This window comes from Pogona vitticeps, chromosome 1 (genome assembly GCF_051106095.1).
Source record: "Pogona vitticeps strain Pit_001003342236 chromosome 1, PviZW2.1, whole genome shotgun sequence".
Classification (NCBI taxonomy): Eukaryota; Metazoa; Chordata; class Lepidosauria; order Squamata; family Agamidae; genus Pogona; species Pogona vitticeps.
The window spans coordinates 68,262,119-68,287,583 of NC_135783.1; the positions used below are offsets into that span (position 1 = coordinate 68,262,119).

At 41.6% G+C, this 25,465-nt stretch overlaps 1 protein-coding gene across 4 annotated transcripts in view; it reads left to right on the plus strand.

Annotated features, from left to right (window-relative positions):
- PRKN (parkin RBR E3 ubiquitin protein ligase) overlaps positions 1 to 25,465 on the plus strand; it is a 982,733-nt gene that overhangs the window by 951,112 nt on the left and 6,156 nt on the right. For 3 of the 4 annotated variants that reach the window (XM_078383207.1, XM_078383208.1, XM_072994446.2), the window contains one exon: positions 17,906 to 17,992. The exons of the other annotated variant lie outside the window; for it this stretch is intronic. In XM_078383207.1, coding sequence (XP_078239333.1) covers positions 17,906 to 17,992 — 87 coding nt within the window. The remainder of the gene's footprint in view (positions 1 to 17,905; positions 17,993 to 25,465) is intronic. 4 annotated transcript variants of the gene reach the window in all.

A 25,465-nucleotide genomic window follows, 5' to 3' on the forward strand; every position in this document is an offset into this window, starting at 1 on the left:
AAAGGCCTCAATGAAGGAACTAGAAAAGATCATCAAGTTTAAGGATGTGTCACTGGAAACAAAGACCAGGATCATCCATGCTATCGTATTTCCAGTCACCATGTATACGTGTGAAAGCTGGACAGTAAAGAAAACTGAATGAAAAAAAATGATTTGCTTGAAATATGGTGCTGAATGAGATACCCTGGACTGCCAAAAAGACAAACAAGTGGGTCCTAGATCAAATCAAGCCTGAACTATCTCTGGAAGCAAAAATGTTGAAACTGAGGCCATCCTACTTTGGCCACTTCATGAGAAGACAGGGGTCTCTGGAAAAGAAAGACAATGATGCTAGGAACGTTTGAAGGCAATAGGAGAAAAGAAAGACCAAATACAAGATGGATTGAGTTTAGGAACCACAAGCTTGAGTTTGCAAGAGCTGAGCAGGGCTGTTAAGGACAGGACATTTTGGAGATTGCTCATTCAAAAGTTCTCCATAAGTTGGGGACAACTTAATGGCACACAACAACAACAACAACAACAACAATAACAACAACAACAGCAACAACAACAGCAACAACAGCAACAACAACAACAGTAATAAGTTGCATGTGAGCTGAGTTACCACTGCCAGTGCTCTACCTTCCCAGAGTCACATAACATTCAAACTGTAGCAAAGGGATTTCGGAGTCAGTCACACAAGTGCCTTAGAATTTGGGGTACCAAGGTATGTCAGGATCTACTAATAAATATGCAAGAGCTAAGCAAGGATTTCTGATTCCAGAGGCCAGCTAGCAAGGAGAAAAACCCCTCTGTCATCTGAATTATGGTGATAAAAAAGAACAATTCTGAGAAATTGTAAGTGTGCTCTTGTTGTTATTAAAGGACTTATACATTTGGTTCCAGTGGTAATCAAAATGTTCTGGGCACATACATATTCAGAGGCATACTGTTCCGTAATGCTTAGTATATGCAGGCTAATTTGAGCTACTGCTTTGCACTTAAGACAGTTGGTGGATCTGGACCTCTAATGGAAGACAACATAAAAATCCCACAAGGCTGAATAAAACCCAGTTCTTGAACCATATTTGTATCATGATAGATCTGGTGTGACTTACTTTGGGTGATGCTGCAACCTTTGATCTAACAGTTGTCCTAACCCATCAGGTGAAGACCCACTAACTTATAATTATGCTGAATCAACTTCCTAATCATAGAATCATAGAATCATAAAGTTGGAAGGGGCCTATAAGGCCATCAAGTCCAAGCCCCTGATCAGTGCAGGAATACAAATCAAAGAATGTCTGCCAGGTGATAGTCCTAATTTATCTTGAATGCCTCCAGTGTTGGAGCATTTACTACGTCTCAAGGTAATTGGTTCCTTTGCTGTACTGCTCTAACAGTTAGGAAGTTTTTTCTGATATTCAACCTAAATCGGGCTTCTTGCAACTTATGTGTCCTCCACTCTGGGGGTGACTGAGAACAGATCCTGCACCTCTTCTGTATGACAGCCTTTCAAGTACTGTATTTGAAAAGTGCTATCATATTTTCACCAGTCTTCTTTTCTCAAGGCTAAACATGCCCAGTTCTTTCAGTCCTTCCTGATAAGGCTTCGCTTCCAGCCCTTGTCGCCCTCCTCTGAACTTGTTTCAATTTGTTAGCATCCTTCTTGAAGTCCAATGTCCAGAACTGGACACAATACTCAAGGTGAGGCCTAACCAGTGCTAAGCAGAGGGGAACTAGTTCTTCATGGGATTTGGAGACTATATTTCTGTAAATGTATCCTGAAATAGTAGTTGCCATTTTTGTAGCCACATCACACTGTTGGCTCATATTCAGCTTGTGATCTACAATGACTCCAAGATCCTTCTCACTCGTAATGTTGCAGAGCCATGTATCTTGTAACTGTGTGTTTGGTTTCTTTTTCCTAGGTGCAGTACTTTGCACTTATCCCTGTAGAATTTCATTCTGTTGTTGTCAGCCTAGTGCTCAAATCTATCTAAATAATTTTGAATTTGTTTCTGTCTTCCATTGTGTTCGCAATTCCACCCAGTTCTGTGTCATCCGTAAATTTGATTAGCATTCTCTGTATTCCCTGATCCAGGTCATTAAAAATATATTGAAGAGTACTGGGCCCAGGACTGAGTTGTGGGATATCCCACTTGTTATCTCCTCTAAGTTTGAGAAGGAGCCATTAATTATTGCCCTCCGAGTATGATTCTGTAGCCAACTGTGTATCCACCTGCCAGTTGTTTTATCCACCTTGTTAATCAAAATATCATGGGACACTTTGTCAAAAGCTTTGCTGAAGTCAAGATGTACAATGTCTACAACATTCTCTCTGTCTACCAGGGAGGTTACATAATCAAAAAATGAGATCAGATCATCTCGGCAAGATTTGTTATTGACAAATACATGTTAGCTCATCATTATTACTGCATTGTTTTCTAGGTTCTCGCATAGTGACTGCTTTTTAATCTGTTCCAGAATTTCCCACAAATTGATGTCAAGCTGACTGGTCATAGTTCCCACGTTCCTCCTTTCTGCCCTTTTTGTAAATAGGGACATTATCTGGCACCTCATCCATTTCCCATGATTTCAAGAAAATAATGGAAAGTGGTTCTGAGAGTTCTTCATCTCGTTCCTTCAATACTCTTGGATGCAGTCCATTTGGCCTTGGAGATGTTCACCATCTGTGCTTAGGAAACTCTACATGTACAGTACTTGGTCAGTAAGAGCTTTCTAAAACTGACATGACACCTTAAATTGAAATCTAATTAAACTATCAAAATTTGAATGTATACTGTACTAATTTGCACATTGATTATCTCCTTTTTGTGGGGAAAATTGAAGGCATGGAGATGAAAGTGAAGTAATAAGCAATAATCTTTATCTAAGTCTCTTAGGAAAGGGTAAACAGGGCATTCCTAGTAAAACAACATACTACTAAAACTACATAACAGAACATACTATAATAGTAAAAGCAAGAAGGGCAGTGGCAGCTCAGGCAATGCCACTGGCAAGCATGCACAGTCTCTGCCTCACTCTGTGGTAACTTCTTCAGTGTGGTGCATCTCTGGTTCAGGCAAAAGCAATTAACCCCTTTTGTAGAGTCTTACGGGAAAGAGAGACAGAACTCATTGGCTTTAAACTAGGTCATATGTCCAGGTGAGGTCCACTTCAGTTAGACAAACATATTAACCCATAGTGGCTGGAATGTTGATCTCACCATATCCCAACATTTTTTTGCCATCTGATATGCAAATAAGAAATGCACGTTCACTTCTCTACCACATTTCATAAATACTTGGAATGGACTCATGCCTGCCTCCCACAACATGGAGGAAAAAGGTGTCAGGAGATTGAGACAGACATTCTGCTGGGCAGCTAACAGAGAAACGTTCTTAACAGAAACAGAAAAAGGAGGACTTGGCCTATTGAAGCCAATGGCTTGCCATCAGCTATGGCTGAATGCCACTGATCCAGAAACTATCTAGGGTGGAAACTATATTGAATTCATAGAGGCAAATAGTATGATCAGATGAATGGAACTAAAATTACTGGAACTCATATAAGCTTTAAATTGATACTAAAGACAAGAACTAAGTCCAGTTCCACATGATTGGCAGTTGGCTGCAAATCTCCTAAACCTGCATGGCATAGCCCATAGCTTCTCTGAGTTACTCAAGCCCCTTCGCCACGACAAGGCAGCAATCCCTGAAGGGATCCCACAGTAACTACTGTTCTGATTATCTCGGTTTGAAATGAAGCTTTGGTTTCCTGCTTTCTCTCCTGTTCCCCTGGTGCATTCCTTGCCACTCTTGAATTTCTCCTTTTTAAAGAGCAGAACAGGAATGAGAAAGATTTTTCTGTCCAAATTTTCATACCATTGTATCAGATATCAGACTTATGCATGCCAAACTAACAAGGTGGTATGGACTTCATATGTAAATGAAATCTGCATATTCTCAGATTTGATGCTAAAGTTCTCCACACACAACAGTGCACACATCAGTCAGAGGTGCACACACACAAAAAAACCCCCACCTACACTACAGGAAGGTAGTGTACAAAATGCTAATTATAGTGAAAACAACACACAGGAACACCTTCTTATAGGGACAGTAGCTTGCTGTAGCCTTCGAGAATACATTAGCTTGCAATACATACATACATTACCAAAAAGTATGCATAAAGGTATCTCAATTTGGAAGATATATGCATAGAAGTGTGTACTTTGGGAGAAACATATGTGAAACAGCAGAAATCCAAAAATACAGATTTTTAAAAATACATTTTGAATTATCAGGGCAGCTGAAAACTAACCTATAGCTTGAGTTGCCAGAAAGAGAACATTTCAGAAATAACGTCTTTTCATTCCCATGTTGTGAATAGCCTTTCCCACTCCTTTCTACCTGTATGAATGAAAATTGGGGGTGAGGGCTGAGAGATGTTACAGTACCTGAAGCCACTGTGATTAATTATTTAAAAAAATTATTCTATAGATATCCAGTCTGAAAAAGTTAGATTGGAGATCCACAACTTCCAGTAGTGATTAAGTCCTTGAGAACATTTTCCTTCCTTCCTTTTCCTATATTCCAGTACATCTGAACACCATCCTTCTTTAGGAAGCAGGCTTGTCAGGACCAGTTTTGTGCCTTTCAGCTTTTTGTCCCCAGTCCTGACTGTTTGGCATGACTTTCATTTGGCTTCCTTGAGCTTTCGATAATAATTAATTCATGTGCCGCTACTGCCATCTTCTGGAAAATGCTCTTTTGGTATTGGAAAGACAAAACCACAGTTTTTTTATGCTGCATTGGTGTGCTACCATGTGGCTATCCTTTGTGTTATAACCATCCAAATCCAACTGGCATAAATAATAAGAGAATAAAATTGAGGTGTCTCAGAGCTGTCATACAAAATAACAATATGAGTAATGCCTAAAGGGGAAGCAGGATTAGTCAGCTGCAGCAAAACAAACAAAGACATTTCATGACCTTAAAGATTAACACACATTTATTGTGGCACAAGTGTTATGCCAGTCAAGTTTCAACATAAATGCCACAAACTGTAATTATTCGACTTCATTTTTCCCTTGCTTCATTGCTGGCCTAAAACTGCATAGAAACAGATGGGCCCTGATGGCAAAAGTAGTGAGGCAAGGCACAGACAGCCTGGTGAGGCGATAAGCCACTACATAAAATATCTGCTCTGTATAGCATTTCTAAGCTGGCTAGATAGCTCAGTGAGTTAGGTATCTGGCTGCAGAGCCATAGGCTGGGAGTTTGAATCCCTGGTGTCCCTCCAGGGAGCAGAGCCGGCCTGCGTGGCCTTGTGTGAGCTGCACAGCCCTAGGGCACCCCCCAGAAGAAGAGAATGGTAAGTATTCCAAGTATTCTCTACCTAGAAATCCCTGAAAACGGTTTCCTATAAGTCAGAACTGACTTGACAGCACATCATGGTGGTGGTGGTGGTGGTGGTGGTGGTGGTGATGGCATTTTACCAGTAAACTGGAAGTGGTCTCAGTTAACAGTGGGGAATGCTGAGGCCCAGTATTAAGTGACTACTGCAAGATTAAGTAACCAGTATATTCATGGGCAGAGTTCTTAAAAAAAGTAAATCAAGTAATAATGGAGAGGGTTCTTCTGGAGATATGCAAAATGCTCTAGACTCAGCACTGAGCAATTACAGGAGTAGGACTTAAAGAATCATGACACACTTCTGATGCAGGTGATAGCCATGCACACCTCTTTTAAAATATTTACACACCCTCACTGTCATCAGACTACAACCCCAACAACAAGTTTTCTTCCTCTCCACAAAACAACCCACTGCTTGATTTCCTTTTGCCCGTCAGGTTTCTGTTACACCTGTGGGAGGAGTAGAGCAGACTTGCCCATAGAAAGCATTGTGAGCTTCAGAGGGCACCAGCATAAAAGAAACCAAAGGGGGCTGGGTGGGAAGAGGGGAGATGGGAGATGAGAACCTTTGGGTTACAAGGTTTTGGGGGACAGAGCTTTGACAAACATGTTAGTCTGGACTATATGGGACAAGAAGAGGGCACCACGGTCTCCTCCACCACCTATGTTCTCTGCAGCCCGGGTAATGCTGAATTTCCAGAACTAGTTACTATTCTTTTTATGGTTATGACTGAGTTTAATTGTACACCTTTCAGTCCTTTGGAAAGACCAGAAATAAGGACTGAAATATGTACAATTGAACTCAGTCATAACCATAAAAATAATAGCAGCTGGTTCTGGATATTCAACATTGCTCATGCAGTAAGTTCTCAGAAGCAAGTTCAAAGTTTCTCCCTTATTCATGGTACATAGCTTCCCATCAGCTTTGTTTGAATGGTGTTAATGTAGTATATTACATTAAGCTGGCTGGACAAATCAGTGATTTAGGTATGGAGTTTGATTCCCCATTGTGTGTCCCAGGAGAAAAGCCAGCCTGTCTTGCCTTGGGCAAGCTGCACAGTCTCAGAGCAGTCCAACAAGAAGGGAATGCTAGCTAAACGACTTCCGAGTGCTCTGTACAGTACTTAGAAAACCCTGGTGGGAGTCACTGTGCGTCAGATTTGACTTGTCAGCGCATAATAAATATTAGTAGCATATTATATTCCATTTTTACAAGTTTTTATAATATGTTGCTTGTTTAATGGGATGTTTGTCAAAATTTCCTGCTTGTCCATGTTTGTTTAGGACCTGCAAGTAGCTTCTAGCTATCAGCTTGATTTTGAATACCTTTGTGCTTGCAAAAAGTTCTCCCTGAATTTATGTTTAAGGTAAAGGTTCCCCTTGACAATTTTTGTCCAGTCGTGTTCGACTCTAGGGGGCAGTGCTCATCCCCGTTTCCAAGCCATAGAGCCAGCGTTTGTCTGAAGACAATCTTCCATGGTCACATGGCCAGTGCGACTTAGACACGGAACACTGTTACCTTCCCACCGAGGTGGTCCCTATTTATCTACTTGCATTTGCATGCTTTCGATCCGCTAGGTTGCCGGGAGCTGGGACAAGCGACGGGCACTCACTCCGAATTTATGTTTAATCTACCTGAATTTCTACCTATATAAACTGTTCATGAGTAGTCAAAACGAAACCTTGTTTTGATTTTACCAAAGACTGGATACGAGCCCTTTTTTCCTTTCCTTTCAACAATGTAATATTGGCTTTAACCAGCTCATTGGGTGGCTGCTGTGCAGAAGTGCTTCCAAATAATTCTGCTAGTCTTTCCTCAAGCCTGTATTTTTAAGAGAGATGGCGTTTCACAGCTTATCTGGTTCACTTTTGCTTTAAAACAGGCTTCCATAAATTTATAAAAACAACAACTATGTACTACCTTTCTGTGCAATCTTTTATAAAGCATTTCAACCATTTGTAACCTACCAGTCCATTTGCACCTTAGCAGCTGTAACTTCTCATGTGTTTCACAAATATGCCTGTTTTCCAGCAGTTTCCATCAAGACGAAAAAGAAATTGAGCCTCTCATACGCTACTAGACCTGTCTGATGAGTTTGGTTCAGATCACAGGATGTACAGGCTTGCTGTCTGGAGGGCACTAGGTTGAGCAGGTTGACTTACAGCTTTCCTGCAGGCTTGCTGTAATAAAAGATGTGTGCGTGCATGTGAGCATGCACACGCACGTGTGTATGTGCTTCTATGTGCAGTTCATTCTACTTCTCTTTCAAATGCTGAAAGAAACTCTGTGGGCGATGATCTCATCCCCTTGCTTTCAATGGAAATAAGGCTGATCTCAGGGCGAGATGGGAAACTGTTTTCACATCTTATTAGATAATGGATGAGATGTAAAATCAGTTCCATGGTGGAAGAACACCCTGGAGGTTGATAAGTTTGTCAGAATAAATAGGCCTTTCCTGACACAAATGCATTAAGCGTTCCCCTGTTACAGCACAGCATGGATTATAAAAGAAACAAGCATCAGTTTAAGGCAAGAGAGGCTGGTTGACAGCACAGCTCTCCCGCACCCCCACCATTTTAAGCGCTAGTCCCATGGAAGGGCTCCAATCCTTTGAGATTAAAATTAGCATTTGCAGTACTTACGGTCATTTGTTAATAGTCTCATGGAGTTTAATGGAACATTCAGGTTTCGAGGCAGCCTGGCACTGAACACCAGACAGAGAGGGCAGTTGCCTCAAGGTCCCGTTTGTGACCGTCCGTCAGAGAAGCAAGAAGAACTCGGTAGACAGATCGTGTTCTACTAAGCATGGGTTTTCTCAGTCGGGGGAAGTAAAGGTTCTCTAAACATGTCACCATCTAATTTGTATTTCTTGGCTTTATGAGAGGCAAATGACACATTCACACATTATATTTATTTATTAAATTTCTTAGATGGTCTTTTCTTTTAAAAAAAGATTGAAAATGTCTTACAGCAATAAAAATATACAAAAGAGAAAAACAGAAACAATAGAGAAAATGTTTCCAGGAGTGTAAAATTACATTTTCCACAGGGGTGATTACATTAGGGTTGCCATGTTCTACTTCTCCAAATCTGGGTAGTCAGCCTTTTTTGTATCATGCAAATTAGACAAACTGATTTGCATATAGCACAATTTGCCTAATACACAATCTAATGCAGGTTTTTTCATATTTTTACCCCACCTTTCTCCCTTAAAAGGACCCAAGGCAGCTTACAGCTGCTGGGAAGTAACTAGGGGATGGTCACAGTGGCCAGATCAGATCTCTCAAGAGACAGACATAGCTGGCGCAATAGTTCAATTTTGCAAATGCACTCCTGGCCACCACGGAGACCTGGGCATCTAGGCTCAGGGATGAATCCAGGAGCACCCCCAAGCTGTAGACCTGTTTTTAAAATGGGAATGTAATCCCATCCAGTACAGGTTGCATCCTGATACCTTGATCTGCTTTCGACTGACCAGAAGCACCTCTGTCTTGTTTGGGTTATGTTTCAATTTATTCACCCTTATCTAGTCCATTGCTGATACCAAACACTGATTTAGAGCTGAAACAGCTTCCTTGGATTTAGGTGACAAGGAGAGGTTGACTTGAATGTCATCAGCACACTGGTGACACCAAACCCCAAAACTCCGGACAATCTCTCCCAGTGGTTTCATATAGATGTTAAATAACATAAGAGACAAAACAGAACCTTGAGGGACGCCACAGGTCAGTGGACAGGGTGTCAAACAGGAATCCCCTAGCACATTAAACAAGTTGTTGCTTCCCCCCCCCCCCTACCAATATATTTTGTGAATCATTTACACAGTGGTCAATGACTTGAAAGTGTCAGTACAGGATTAGGGTTAGAGTCCTTCGCTTGGAACAGGGAGATGCAAGTTAATATCCTTGTTAGTCACAAAGTTTATTTTGTACCTTTTGACTAATTAGGGTTTTTCAGCCAAACCTATCTTAGAGAGTTTTTAGTATAAAATAAAGGGCAACCATGTACATTGCTGATGCATGCAAATAAATTATGACCTTTAAACCCACACATTGGGCTTCTGGTAATATTTGCACAAGATGGCTGTTAGTTTTTGCTGTATGATTTTACTGAGGGCAAAGGGAGGGTCAAAACTCCTACCATAGGAAACTCCCACAGTTGCCACACTGTCATCTGATTTGCAGGACAAAGTTTTGCAAACTGCAAGCATCAAGGGGGGGGGAAACAAGGTATCATTTTCTTCAGAGATGCAGACTGAACATTTTATTATAGCTAGAAAACGCCCTGACTTAACTTTCTTTGCCATATTGGTCTTTTCGTATGTATACACAGACAAAAGCACGTACCAATCCAGCATGCCACCTGCTTCCTAAGGTTCCATCGCCATAATTGTGGTTGGGTTTGCTATATTGTTAATGAGATTCATTGCAAAGCTTGAATAAAATTTTGAAAAATAAACTCCACCTTCCAGAATCCCTTAGTCAGAAAAGTGACTGTAATGGCTGGCAGATTCTGGCACTTGTAGTCCAAGGAAGTAATTCTGTCAATCTCTAATTCCTAATTCCTAATGAATCCATTTTCTATGCACATTTACTGAAATGTAAGACTGATTTGTTTTAGTAGCATGTATATCTGAGACCATGGGGACGTGGTGGCGCTGTGGGCTAAACCGCAGAAGCCTGTGCTGCAGGGTCAGAAGACCAAGCAGTCGTAAGATCGAATCCACGTGACGGAGTGAACGCCCGTCGCTTGTCCCAGCTCCCGCCAACCTAGCGGTTCGAAAGCATGTAAATGCGAGTAGATAAATAGGGACCACCTCGGTGGGAAGGTAACAGCGTTCCGTGTCTAAGTCGCACTGGCCATGTGACCACGGAAGATTGTCTTCGGACAAAAAACGCTGGCTCTATGGCTTGGAAACGGGGATGAGCACCGCCCCCTAGAGTCAAACATGACTGGACAAAAATTGTCAAGGGGAACCTTTACCTTTACCTATATCTGAGAAGTCAGTACAAAAAACCATGCTAGCCAGACTTTCTTAACCAGGATCAGGTTGGATCATTCTAAACAGGATGTTATTTGGGATCATCCTTGCATCCACATGCAGGGTTCAACCACACCACACCTCAGGTGACCCTATTTGGCCCTACTTTCCTTTTAAAGGGAAAGGAAAAAACAACAACAAAATGCCCTTCCTTGTCCCTTTCTATTGCCTCCTTCCTGCTTTGCTTAAACTTTTTCAGAATCGTAAGAAATTAATAAGTACCTCTCACTCCCCTGTGGCAAGGTGGAGAGAGGAAGCTTTTCATTTTTTTTTCTTTCCTAAGTGGCATATTGCTGCCTTAGGACTATTTTAAAAACCACCTTTGCTTTCTTTCTCTCCATTCACAGGAGAGCGAGAAGATTTCCATTTTTCAAGATCATGAAGTGGCTTAAGCAAAGGGACAGCTTTAGCCATCCACTTTGGTTTGATCCCAGCAACTACACATGCTAAAACTGAACCAAAACTGAGTAAACATGCCTGCAATAAGAAAAACATTAGATCCTGACAGGAGCCCAAAAAATGTGTGGGTAGGCAAAGATAAGGGATGGGCTGTTTCATAACAGTCCATACATCATGTTGTCACCGGGAAAAAGAGTGAACCAGCCCATCTCCAGAGCTAGCAAATCCCATATGATTACACCCTAAGTTCCTTACCTACTGTGCAGAAATTTGAGATTTACAGTAAGCTAAGCTAAATATAACAATATAAATAACAAGCAGAATCATTTTCTAAATTCTCTATTTTTGGCCAACTGCACTTTTCCTCAGGGGAGCATCTGGCTAAGCTCTCAGCTGAGTTCTTGGAAGCCTGGGGGAAATAAATTGGGACTTCATGTTTCCAGAACAAATTATAGACTCATACATCTATAGAAATGTAGAGCTGGAATGGACTGCAAAGGTCATTGAATCCCTGTCAAAGAAGGAAATGTGTAAGATATATAATGTCAAAGCTTTTAAAGATTCCTTTTTTGGACTACAGCTTCCATAATTCCCCCGGGCAGTATGTATTGTTATTAGAGATGGGCACGAACTGAACTGCAAACCAGAAAAGCTGTCAAACTGGGTTGTGAAGGTGGCAGGGCCAAGAGAAATTTCCCGATGATCTTAATAGCTGGGCAGGCTCATAAAGGGAGACACAGTCCTTGATATAGCTTGGACCCAAATTCTTTAGGGCTTTATAGGTTTAAACCAGCAATGTGTTTCTACCAGTGCAACATTCACCTGAGCAACTGTGGCTGGCTTCACTCTTTGGCTAATAACACTAGAAGTCTTGTTTCTCACAAATAGTAGTCCAATGTATTGACTCCACATTTTGCCTTCTGCGTTTGGTTCTAGAGGACTAGAGACTTTTTAAAAATGAAAACTTTCAGTCCAGCCCAGATGATGGCCCAAATGAATACCAGGTAGTACCTCTAAAAATTGTGGTAGTGGGAAGCCCAACAATATAGGTGATATTGGAACTCTAGTTTACATGCTATATATCAGTGGTCCCCAACCTTGGGCCTCCAGATGTTCTTGCATTTCAGCTCCCAGAAATCCTGGCCAGCAGAGGTGGTGGTGAAGGCTTCTGTGAGTTTTAGTCCAAGAACATCTGGAGGCCCAAGGTTGGGGATCACTGCTATATATGACTAATAAGCCTTTGTGATTTTTCTTTTTAAATAAAAAGCAGCTTTGGAAGATCTTGATTTTGGGGTGGGTGGGTGAGTGGAAGTTATCTCCCAAGCTACATTCCCTTCAAGATTCCAGGTGTGTGTTTGACAAGGGTGAACAGTATGAAACCCTGCCCTCCACCATTGTGCAGCAACCAGAAGATGGCATGACTGTATTTGAATAAATGTAGATTGCTGTACATGAAAAAAATAAAATATCCCCTGAAAAAAAGCCCTAATGCATTTTCTGGAGCAAAGATTAATGTAAGACCCTATCTTATTTTCAGGTATTTTTAAGGCACTGCAGCAAGAATCACAAAACAAAAGCAAAAAAAAAAAAAAAGCAAAAAAAAAAGACATTGTGGGACCTTAAAGACAAACTACTACATTTTAATGTAAGCTTTCATGGAACATGTCTACTTCATCAGACAGTCAGAATACAGTGGCTACATGGGAAAACATTCATGCAAGGTTCTAAGATAAAGGGACAGTGGTGTTTGGTGGCAGTTTGTACCTGGTAATGATTTAAGACCCCTTTTTGATTATTTTGAATCATACTTTTAAAATCCTTACGGTGTTGAGTTTTGAAATTAACTTTTGAGAATAATTCTGAAGTCCCACATTCTTGCCTTTAATCCAATCTATGCTATGCCTACAAGGTAGGCTTCAGCAGTATGTGGACCAAGAACTCCCAGAAGTACAAGCTGGATTCCGAAGGGGAAGAGGAACTCGAGACCAAATTGCTAACATGCGCTGGATTATGGAGAAAGCCAGAGAGTTCCAGAAAAATATCTTCCTCTGCTTCATTGACTACGCAAAAGCCTTTGACTGTGTGGACCACAGCAAACTATGGCAAGCCCTTAAAGAAATGGGAGTGCCTGACCACCTTATCCATCTCCTGAGAAACCTATATGTGGGACAGGAAGCAACAGTTAGAACTGGATATGGAACAACTGATTGGTTCAATATTGGGAAAGGAGTACGACAAGGCTGTATATTGTCCCCCTGCTTATTTAACTTACGTATATGCAGAATACATCATGCGGAAGGCTGGACTGGAGGAATCCCAAGCCGGAATTAAGATTGCCGGAAGAAATATCAACAATCTCAGATATGCAGATGATACCACTCTTATGGCAGAAAGTGAGGAGGAATTAAAGAACCTTGTAATGAGTGTGAAAGAGGAGAGTGCAAAAAACGGCCTGAAACTCAACATCAAAAAAACTAAGATCATGGCCACTGGTCCCATCACCTCCTGGGAAATAGAAGGGGAGGATATGGAGGCAGTGACAGATTTTACTTTCTTGGGCTCCATGATCACTGCAGATGGAGACAGCAGCCATGAAATTAAAAGACGCCTGATTCTGGGGAGGGAAGCGATGACAAACCTTGACAGCATCTTAAAAAGCAGATACATCACCTTGCCAACAAAAGTCCGAATAGTCAAAGCTATGGTTTTTCCTGTCGTGATGTATGGAAGTGAGAGGTGGACCATAAAGAAAGCAGACCCCTGAAGAATTGATGCCTTTGAACTGTGGTCCTGGAGGAGGCTCTTGAGAGTCCCCTGGACTGCAAGGAGAACAAACCTATAAATTCTAAAGGAAATTAACCCTGAGTGCTCACTGGAAGGACAGATCCCGAAGCTGAAGGCTCCAGTACTATGGCCATCTCATGAGAAGAGAAGACTCCTTGGAAAAGACCTTGATGTTAGGAAAGTGTGACGGCAAGAGGAGAAGGGGACCACAGAGGATGAGATGGCTGGACAGTGTCTGCGAAGCAACCAACATGAAATTGACAGAACTCCGGGAGGCAGTGGAAGATAGGAGGGCCTGGCGTGCTCTGGTCAATGGGGTCACAAAGAGTCGGACATGACTAAACGACTAAACGACGACGATGCTATACCTCAGATTATTCTTTGGAACTCTTTCTCCCAGTAGGTTTTTTTACAATGACCATGCTTTGCAGAGAGCATATTCAACCCCACTGGAAATCACTCAGCATACTCTAACTCCAATATTTGAGGCAGGAGACAAGAGGTGCAGAAATATGTCAAGCTTGATTTTGTCAAAGTTCTATTTTCATCCACCAGACTCAGGGTGGGAATGGCATATGTCTGACTGGAACAGAAAGGGCTGCTTTGCATGGAGCAATCTCTCCTTTAAAAAAAATCTTCCTTTTTTTGAGGAATGGTTCCAGTCGGAACCCCCCCCCCCCCCAAAATAGTAGCCATACAGCTGGACTAAAAGAGTCTAGCTTGGGCACAGACCAGGGCTGGACTGGAGTGCATTTCCCCATATGCTACGTGATTACTGGGAAACGGATTGCACCAGACTGCTCCACAAGCAGGCCAGCATACGATCTATTTCCCTATGTGATCACACCCTCATTCTGACTCAAATTTGCGTCAGAGTGCGAACTAATCCCACTTAATTTCTCACCCATCCCAAACTGAGACAGACAGTACATCCACTCTGTCACACAGAGTGAAATAAAGGTCTAGTACCCTTGTATTAGACTTGTTGATTTATAGTTCTGTGAGTAATAGTTACCTGCCTATTAGGTGAGCATAGCCCGTCATAGTTAATCACTCTAGTTATGGTGAGATGTTTATGCCATTTGCACTCTTAAAAGTTCATTATTTGTGTTAATGTTATTGACACTTTACCATTTCACCTTCTCTGCCTATATTCATCTTAACTGTATCTATACTCACACAATGTACAATTGTATAAAATTCTGTAATTAAATACTTCACTCTCTGTGTCTCAGGAAGTGGCCTGTAATCCACCAAGCTCACCCCAATTTCAATTTGTAAGTCGTCAATATGCCACAATACTTCTGGTTTGGTTTTGTTCTATTTCATTACACTTTGTTCCATAATATATTAGAATGCATATTCCCTGCTGCATATTGAGCTCTTTGAGCTGTAATACATATTAAATTAAAATTATCAATGTGTGGAGATGTTTTTAAAAAGCATTTTGAAAATAATTTTAAAAATCTGATTTAAGTTTTTTTTAATTGTGTTTCATCCCCTCTATAAATAGATAGTTTTTTTTAAAAAAATACTTTTGATTATATTGAGACTTAAAAAATCAAAGACCTGAAAGACACAGGATGGTACATTTTCTTACACAAGAAGACATTAAATTAGACCAACAGTGAATGGGCTTCCTTGAAATCTTAATGAGCAAGGCAATCAGGACTAGCATCATTAGCAGATTCAAAGTAGACAGCTTATTGGGGATGCTTGATGAGCTGGAAAAACTCACCTATGAAGGACTGTGAAAGCGAAGGGGACTAAGGCATGTGCTTGCTGTTGCAGAAAGTAGGAAACCACTCAAGCTGGAAGGCACAGAATAAGTGAGATGGTTAGGTAATGAGCCAAGAGAAAGCTTGAGAGCAGTGTTTCAGTTGGTTACCAAGTTGAGTGAGAAGCGATTCAGCAAGCCCTAGCGCCATTTGGATGAACTTTGTTCACTCTTCCCATCTTATCATTGCTCGTTTATTAGTGCTGTAAGAGAAATGAAACAGGACCAGCTTCTGCATTCATTAGCTCTGGTGAGACGAATCCCTCAAGCATGGGAGAATCAGCCATTGCCACCACTGCCTCTAGGAGGGCCCTCACATCACTGTGCTGCTCTGTACCTCCTGCCTGCTTTTAAAAGCCAGCATTATTGAAAATGACCAGTCCACCCATTAAGAACTAGCCAGCCTGTACTGAGTGGAGCTGTGAAAGCCCTCTTAGAAGTGGCCAATTCTCTTCTTTGTGTTCTGGTGGCATGTGAGGTGTGCAGCCCTGCTATTGCCCTGCTGCTACAGTTATGCACAGCTGCTGTCACCAGAAGGGCCCTCACCTGCTCTGTTGCTACTGCCATCTGTTAGTTATTGTACATGTCACTCTTCTGAAGTCTATTACAGCAAAATTTGCAAGAATACATTTAACATTCAGTGTAAGATCACGTTCTAGTCCACAATGAATTTGCATAGCTTTTTTGACTCATCCTCCTTTCTATATTCAGATGGGTATATACCAAGTTTGGCAATTTCCTTAATCACATCTTTGCCTTCAAAATGGCTTTTGTATAGTAGACATGTTACAGGCCATCTGCTGATCCAGAAGATCAAGGGATGGGGTGAATGTGGACACAGGCATCTGGGCTGAGTCATGGAGATGTTGCATGATTCCTTGATGCAAAGATGGGGAAGGTACTTGACCTAGTGTGGGTATTTAACCAGTGTTCGGGAGACTGAAGAGGCCCACACTGAGAAAGATATAGTTGATTCATAGGCAAAGTTTGTCTCCTGGAAGCACATTGAATGGAAAGCTATTGATGGAAATGATTCACTATTATACTAGTTGGGTTAATCGGGTAGTAGCTCTAAATAAGATGTTAAATTAGATAAAAGTTGTCCTGGTCCCTTTTCTTACTTTACTACTTACACCACTCATTGTTCTTGGCTGAACCCCTCATTGAATACTACCTTGTTTTAAGATGTCCATCCAGCATTCGGTCACTGTAGCTTCATAACACATTTGACATAAACCTATCTCCTTAGCTACTCCTAGATGGACAAGGGCAGGGTTGGGGTGGGGTGTGTTTTGTCTCCTTTATTTTCCTCGTCTGTGCAGTTTAAACTGATCTCATAGGCTCCAGGAAATTTACATCCTAAACTCAACTTCTCAAGAAAGAATAAAAGCTGGTATTGTATTGATATGCATCTTTCCGACACCTCGATTCTCAGTCTCCCTTGTCTCTGTGCAAAGAATGATTCAGTGTGGAGTGATTCTGTTGTCCTGTTGCATTCTGCATAAGCAGCGTTTCTGTGAGTTGTGATTTCCTGTGGTAGTTAAAGTGACAATAGAAGCATGACAGAGTGCAAAATGGAATTCCAAAGATGAGACTAGAGACAGGTAAACATTTTAATGTCAAGTACTGCCAATATGTCTATTCATTATATGCACAAGCTTCTCTGTATCAAAAAAGCCAGAGTGGTTTATCAGCTTGCCTTGTCAGTGTAGCTAACAGTTGAGAAAAGCTTCAGCATTTCAAAGATGGGTCAAGACAGTGCAGCTCCAGATGGATGTTTTAAAAAAAACAACAACACTCATTTTACATTATTGACTTTCTTCTTGCTAACAAAGACTTTGAGTGTAATTGGGAAATGATAGTTTAAAGATTATTGCTGACACCTGTCAAAACAGGTTTCTTAATTCTAAAGTAAGGAAACTGAACAGGTGTGATGCATTGGTATAATTTCTCAGGAATGATTGTGATTATCATGGAAATGTTATAGTTCAGTGTTTCACTAGATCCAGAGTAGGCAGCCTGATACTAGTCAGATGCTTTAAGATTCATATTACTATCAGCCCCAGCCGGCAAACCAGTTTGGGGATTGTGGGTATTATGGTTCAAAGCTTCTGGAGAGCACGAACTAGCCTGCTTTTACATTAGGCAGATTTAATTTAGAATCTCCAACTGACCAGGAAGCGCCCAGCTTTTAACAACAGTTTAGCCTCTAGGAATTACATTGGATTTTACAACCCAAGGATATTTTCAGCCAATAATTGCTGTACTTTCAAAGGTTTCCTAAGTGGACCTCCTCAGAAGCTTGCAGTCCTGGTGGGATATAAGAGGCCTGTCTTGGTGCCTAGGGACTTGGACAATCGAGGTTCTGTGCATTAGTCCACCGCTTTCTTGAAGTGAGCTTCAGATTAGCACCAAATGAGAAAGATGACAGTTCAGCTGCTGTGCAGCCCTCTGTGATTATAGTATCACAGACGTGTCCCTGATGTTTATTTCTTCTTTTCCAGTTCGTGTTCTGTCGTGAATGTAAAGAAGAATACCATGAAGGGGAATGTCTCACTTTTTGCCAAACTCAAGGAGCCATAGCTCAAAAGGTATGCAACTCCACATTGATAGCATCCAACTAAAAACAGAGATTTTGAGGTTTGACCCAGTTTGAGAAACATTTGGGGACACGTAATTTAGAATACAAGCAATTATAGCAACGTTCCTTCAAATGAAGGGCAGGGAGATGGCATTCCATGAATTCCATTGGAAGGAAACAAGAAATTCCACAGTGGGAAAAGATTCGGATGATTCTAGAATCAGAAATATTTCCTTCCCAAGATCTATGGTTACAAAAACTGCTATATTAACCTGGGGGGGGGGGGGGAAACAATACATAGTGGCAAGGTATAGGAACTTCTCCTCAGTTGCTGAATTTAGAGCAGCCTCTGAAGGTTGCCCAGGCACATGTGCCCATTCCTGGACTTTGGAGGCTTGAAGCTCCCACCTGCCAGCCACATTTTGACCAGCTTTGCTCTAGTAGCCTGAATATAAAGGGGACTCATTGTCAGAGTTTGACAGTAACAGTTAGAAATACAGTGGTGCCTCGAATTACGAATGTCCCTACTTATGACCATTTCAAGTTACGACCAGCTCCAACCGCAAATTTTGCTTCTAGTTGCGACCAGAGCTTCCACTTACGAACAGAAAAAGGCAGGGAAAAAAGGCGGTAAATTCAAATTTCTAACTGTAGGTGGCGAGGAGGCTGCTTCTTTGTAGCTCTTTCACCCCAGCAGTTAGAGAGTGTGCATCGGAGGAGGCTTGGGACTGCCTTGCTTCTGCTTCTGAGTGAGCATGTGTATGTGTTTGCAGGGAGGCTTCGGGCTGCCTGGTAAGGTAAGGTGCTGTTTTCTGCTTTTAAAAAACTGTCCTGGGTGTTTTTGCAGCGTGATTTAGAGCTGGGGGGTTATGCTTCTGTGCTGTGATGGGTCTTGGGTTTTTTTTTGTTCCCCCCATTTCTGACGGGTCTTGGGGGGTTGTTGCTTTTTGCAGTGTTTTTTCCCATTTCTGATGGGACTTGGGGGGTTTGTTGGTTGGTTGGTTTCCTTCCCCATTTCCGATGGGTCTTGGGGGTTGCTTTGTTTGTTGCCCCCCCATTTTTGATGGGGCTTGGGGGGCTTGGTTGCTTTGGGGGGGTTTCCCCCCATTTCCAGTGGGTCTTGGGAGGTTGCTTGTTTTTGGCTTTTCCCCCCATTTCCGATGGGTCTTGGGGGGTTTGGTTGCTTTGGGGGGGTTTCTCCCATTTCCAGTTGGTCTTGGGAGATTGTTTTTGGCTTCCCCCCATTTCTGATGGGTCTTGGGGGTTTGGTTGCTTTTTGTTTTTTTTCCCCATTTCTGATGGGTCCTGAATACTTCCCTTGCTTTTTCCTTTGTTTTCTTTGCATTTCCTACCTGCCCCCTTTATTCTCTGTGCATTTCTGATCTGCTCCATTTGTTTTCTGTGCATTTCCAATGGATCTTGCATGCTTGATTGCTTTTCTTTCCTCCTGCTTCGGCCGGAAGGGATTCATCGTGTTTCCAATGAGTCTTGCAGTGATTGTGTGTGTATGTGTGTGTGTAATTTTTTTCTTCAGCTAGAATGGATTCATTGCATTTCAGTGCATTCCTGTGGGAAATGGTCCTTTGAGTTAGCCCATTTCGAGTTACGTCCGTCTTCTGGTATGGATTATGGTCGTAAGTTGAGGCACCACTGTAAATGGAGCTATTCCCCTGACTTAATTTTTTTTGTAAAGAGAAGGTAAGTTACTTTAAATTTTATTTCAACAGTTTAGAAAAAAGTTGGATCTTATACTGGTGCCTCATTTATGTTACCTTATCACATTGAAGAAATATTTGAAGAGAAGCACTGATGTCTACAAAATTCTCCCTGCCGCAGCCTCTAGAGGCTGTCCACCCAACTTTACCCTCTGATGAAGACATCTGATTTTGAAAAGCAAGAATTACAGGCAGCCTCACTTCCCTCTGTTTACTTCCCAGAAAAGTGGGGAGGAGACAAAAAGGAAGGCGCCTATGCGCAGTCCTAGGCCTGGTTTTGGTGTATATGGGAAACGTTTGACTGCTTTGGAAGTTGCCACCAAATCGAAACCAGGTGGGTTGAAGAGTCTGTTCACCCACCATGTGGATTCCCCTTCTGAACTTGGCGGGCTCTGCACTGCCAACCTATCTCACACCTCTGCTGGAGGTGGCAAAGTACATGTTGCGGGCCAACTATGTCTCTCTGTTTCTGTCCTAAGCAAGTAGGGGTGGGGGTGGGAATGAGGATGAGGAGGTCACAGACATTCTAAATGTTTAGCCTGGCTTTGGTATGTACAGGAATTCTCTGACTTAGAATTTGTCACTGGCTCAGTGGCTGAAATATTTGTTCAAGAGTAGAGCCCATGTTGGGGAGATGAGATACCCAAGAGGTAGCCCTGGATTTCCTGTGAACTCCTCCTTTGAACTTTTATCAGCCATCCCTTCCCCCACAGCAGCTTCTGGCATCTTTGCTGCAGCAAATCTCTTTCTGTAATCAGTTGTTCTGATTTTGTATCCTTGATCTCATGGCCTGTGGGTGTTGTTGGAATGTGGAACAGTTTGATCCCTTCTCTTCAGAAAGGTTTCCTTTCTTTTGTTGGAGAATAGGATATGTGCAGATATGCCCTTAAGAGTCATGATGCACATATTCTCATCCCCTTTGTGCAAAATATCTCTAAAATTGTAGAGTTTACTGAAAAGAATAAAAAGATTTACAGAAAAGATACAAAGCTTTCAGAGAAAATAAAGTCTATGACTGAAATTCTGTTCATGTAGGTTCTGCATCACAAGCTAAGACATCATCAGCCAAGACTATATTTTTGGAAATAAAACATATCCCCCTCCACATCACAAGGCCCCCAGCAAGTTCCAAGTAATCCCTTTTATCATCAGGAACCGAACCCATAGGAGTAGTGAGATGGGAGGGGAAAATCTTTAATTACCAAAAATCGACAACACTGGGGTGAATTTACCAGTGGCAATTTTCAAAAATTAAAGACTTCCTACTGCTGTCCTGCAGCCTCTTTGGGTTCCAGAAGATGAAATGGATTACTTAGTACACATAGGAGCTTCAGGACAAGAGGGGGAAGATGTTTAATTTCTCTAGAGGAAGGTATTGGTAGGGCTACTTTCTTGGTATGGCAGTGCCACACTCTAGAGAAATGACTGGCATCCAGTTCCTCAAGCTCTGAATGCTACGTTCTGAGGGTTTCTTCCTCAAACGCAATGTGAGAAGATTGGCTGTGCAGATTATCTGCGCTTTGGCAACACAAGCAGTTTATATGGACACCCTACTGTATACATAAAAGTGCTCTGAAGAAGCCTCAGAGCAAGGCATTTGGATAAGACAAGTGGTAGAGGAAGGAGGTCGTAACTGATGAATGGAAGGGACCAGGAATTGGAACAATGAGGAGTGGTGAAACAAGGGGTAGCATTAACAAGGTACAGGTAGTGTTGTATAGGACACCTTGTGTTGCTCTGATCCTAGTTTCTGAAAAAAATAACAATAAAGAAGGCCCATACAGGGTTAAATCAGAACCTGATAGCTCTGTTCCATGAAAACTGTAAGTAAAGGCAGGACGAACACACACATAATAGACCTTAGCTCAACCAGAAGTAGAGTGTAGAAAGGCTCCAAATGCAACAGAATCAACACAAGTGGAAACGACAGGGAGAGAAAATTGATCAAATCTCAGTAGACTGATCAGAGGAAGCTTTCAGGGCACATTGATGAACAAGATTTCTGCTGTCTGTCATGTTCATGGGTTCATGTCTTAAAGTACAGTATTTGGAAACTACTGTATTAATACAGACACTTGGGAATTATTATCTATATCATACATGTTTCAGACAATCTGTTCTATAATTTTATTCTCTTAATGGATGGACCCTGACCTCTAAGCTAAACACCCTTAAATTGCAAAGTGAAACAGCCCAGTGCTTGCATTGGCGACTCAGGAGGCCAGCTTGCCATTGTTGCAGTTGTTGCATTTTGCACTGGGCCTCATGTGAATATGTTCTTCTGTAACTTGGATGTACATGCATTACATTCCCAAAATGGGCTTAGTTCTTGACTATCCTTACTTGAAAAGCCATGATAGCTATTGTCTAGAACTGTATCTGGGATATAGATACCACTTTTATGTATACAGTGTCAGCATTTACTTCTGATTTACTTCTGGCCTGGGATTATGGGGATTAGAGTTCAGCAATACTGTATGTGGGAGAGGCACAGGTCCCCCCCCAGTACAAACCCTTCTATTAGTACCTAATGTTTTGAGTATTCTATATTCTGTTTGATTAAGACATCAAGGTGCATGATAGTTTACGTCTCAGACAAAGGATCTCTTTGGACCCTAAATGAGTAGTTGCCTAGGACCCAAAGAATCCTGACACAACAGTAGCATGTTGTGTTTACTGGATGCCCTAAAAATACATGGATGGGAGATACAGAACAGAACACTGTTGTTGTTACTGATTTATTTGGATTAAATGAGAGTGGTATCATTTGATAGCTTTGGCTTCTACAGATTATTCTAGACAGTTTCATCTATACTAGCATTTCCAAACAAAAATTCATTGTACATACACTATATATGATTTAGATTTATCTTGGATTATATGAATATGCAAAGTTGCATTTATTTATTTATTTATTTATTTATTTATTTATTTATTTATTTATTTATTTATTTATTTGATTTTTACCCCGCCCCTCTAGACAACGTCTACTTGGGGTGGCTGAAATGTGGACTCTGAAATGTGGACTCTATATATGACTTAGTGTTTTTATGTGCACCCCTGAGCCTATTGAAATGCATCCAGAGTAGTTCAAAGAAGCCTTGATGGGCCACCATAATCTGGCAGTGAACAAGAATTTTATATGCATATCTGGATCCCTGGCAGGTGCATGCAAAGGACGATAAGCACATACTGTATTCAAATTTCCTTTGTCGACTTGGGCTTTACATAATATTTTAGTATCCCACTTAGTTAAGAATTGGTAGTCATCTTGTATATTCTTTTCAGTTTGTATGACTTTTTAGAACAGAGCAGTGGAGCTGAAATTGATGTGCTGTATACACATTCAGTGAGACAATGCATTTGATTCTTCAGTGACGGTGTTCTCAGTTATTCTAGGAAACTCTTCATGTATTCTTGATATTTTGCCACGTGGTGGCAGTATGTCACAAAAGAAAAGCTTCTTGAGGACTGTCATACTTCTTGAAGCCAGCCAAGTGGTTAGAAAATACAGTAGTTTCATAGGTGGGCGTTTTGTTTTGTTTTGTTTGCAATCTGTAAATGGGTCTTAATTTTTTTAATATATATATATATGAAATTGTACTTATTTTGAACAGTCTGTATAGCACCTGGCCTTTTTTACTATTTATTTGTGGATGGAAATATTTTACTGTAGGTGATATCCATGTCATATTGAGAGCCAATGTGAAATCTAGCCCCTTGGTCTAGGTCTTAGGAGACCTCAGAGGATTTAGACCTTAGGAAATGATGCAAATTCCTGGTTGTCCATGAAATTTATCAGTTGTCATAGCTGCTAAAGAAATCTTCATCAGATGGGGACAAAGAGGCCTGAAAAAGTGGATAACTCTCAGGACCCATGGAAGATCAGGCTTCAGGAGGAGCCAGGGAACCTTCCTTAGGGAGGACAGTAGAGGGTCCACATTCTTCAGAGGAAAGGTACCCAGTGGCAAAGGAGAGCTGTCTCTGAGAGTAAAGACACCTAAAGAGGCGAAGCAGAATGGAAGGAACACAAAATTGCAGCCAGAGGTTTCTTGACTGTGAGGAATATCATCCGTGAAGGTCTGCTGTTGGTAGCTTCTAATACAGTGCAGTTGCACTGTGAGTAGAGAATTGGCAACATTTAAGTAAAAAGATGAGCCCCACCAGCATGAGCTGTTGGGAGCGATGTATCCAAATGCTAAGTCTGGACCTCTGGTTTCCCACACTTGAACAGATGACTGGATTGGTACAGCTTTCTCTATTATGACTTTGGTTCTGTTCCTGGACCCCTCTTTTGAATGACCTTTAACTGCCATGTTTACTAACTCATGTGTTGCTGGCATTGGCTCAGTTCCTTGAACATTCCTTTCATGTATTTCTTGTTGACTTGTGTACTCCATGTGAGACCCACCAGCCTGCTTTGGGGATATTGAGACTGCGCAAGTCACCTGCTACCTCAAACTGTGGGCCAGCCATACCTTTTTAGTCTAACCTACCCCACAAGAATTTTTACGAGAAAGAAATGAAGAGGAGACAAGCCAGGTGCACGCCAGGAATGGCAGGATCTAATGTAAGACACAAATACGGTAGGAAATAACATCTATCAAGTGCTTACTGAAACTTGAGCCATCTATGTGTTGCCAAATATCCTGCCCTTTTCAATGGCATGTTGAAGGGATGTAATCATTTTTTTAATTATTTGTAGAAGTATCTAAAATGTTGCAGCTGGTGCTCTCTGGATATGATGGAACAGAATGCAGGGTGACTATAAGTAGAGTCAACTACATTATCATCATCATTATTTTAGAACTGCACAACTAGAAGGGACCCTATGGATCATCCAGTTTGGTACCCATGCTCCTGTCTTGCAAAAACTCTAAGGGTGCAATCAGACAGTGCAAAAGGCACACATCCAATCACACCAGAAAAGGTTGCTTTGGGGAAGTGATCTCCCTTAAAGCAACCCTTTCCATCTGCCGAGGAGTTGCTGCATCCCAATCCCAGAGAGTAGTAGTCCTGCAGCTGGACCAAAAAGATCCAGCTTGGGCATGGATTGGGGTCAGGAAATTCCCCATATGTTGTCTGATTGCTGGAAGATAGATCACATGTGCTTCACAAGCAATCCAAAATGCAATCTACTTCCCAATGTGATCATACCTTCCATAGGCATCCTTCAGTCTCGAGAGACTATGGTAACATGCTCTGTACCGAGAAGTGTCCTCTCCAGAGCATGAAGCCTGGGTAAAGTAGTACAGAGGATAGGCTGTTACCCAAGCAGCAAATCCCCCCTCTCCACGTTGCTGAAATGGTCCAATGGAAAAGCAAGAGCCAATACAACTGGTTCCAGCAACGTCGCAGGAGTTGGCAGAACAACATGAACTGCCTTTGGGACTCCCGCTCCGGATTTTGCCTCTAAGTTAACTCCTGAAGCCTTTTCCATGAGTGGATATAGCCACAAGGCAGTGGAGATTTGAAATTGAAGTTTTCCTTCTCCTAGATGGGCTGCCATTCACACCTTAAGTGCCTGTAATCGATGCACAGTGTTGAATTATAAATAAATAAATAAATAAATAAATAAATAAATAAATAAATAAATAAATAAATAAATAAAGTTGGGTACTATCACACCTGATTTTGTAGTGGAAAGAAAAGGTGTATGGCACCCACCATCTTCTACCCCTTAGAGTTTTTACAAGTCCTCTGGCTCGGCAAGCAACTTCATGAAGACAAACTTTGGCCCCATAGGTTTTGACTTTGATTAAAGGGAA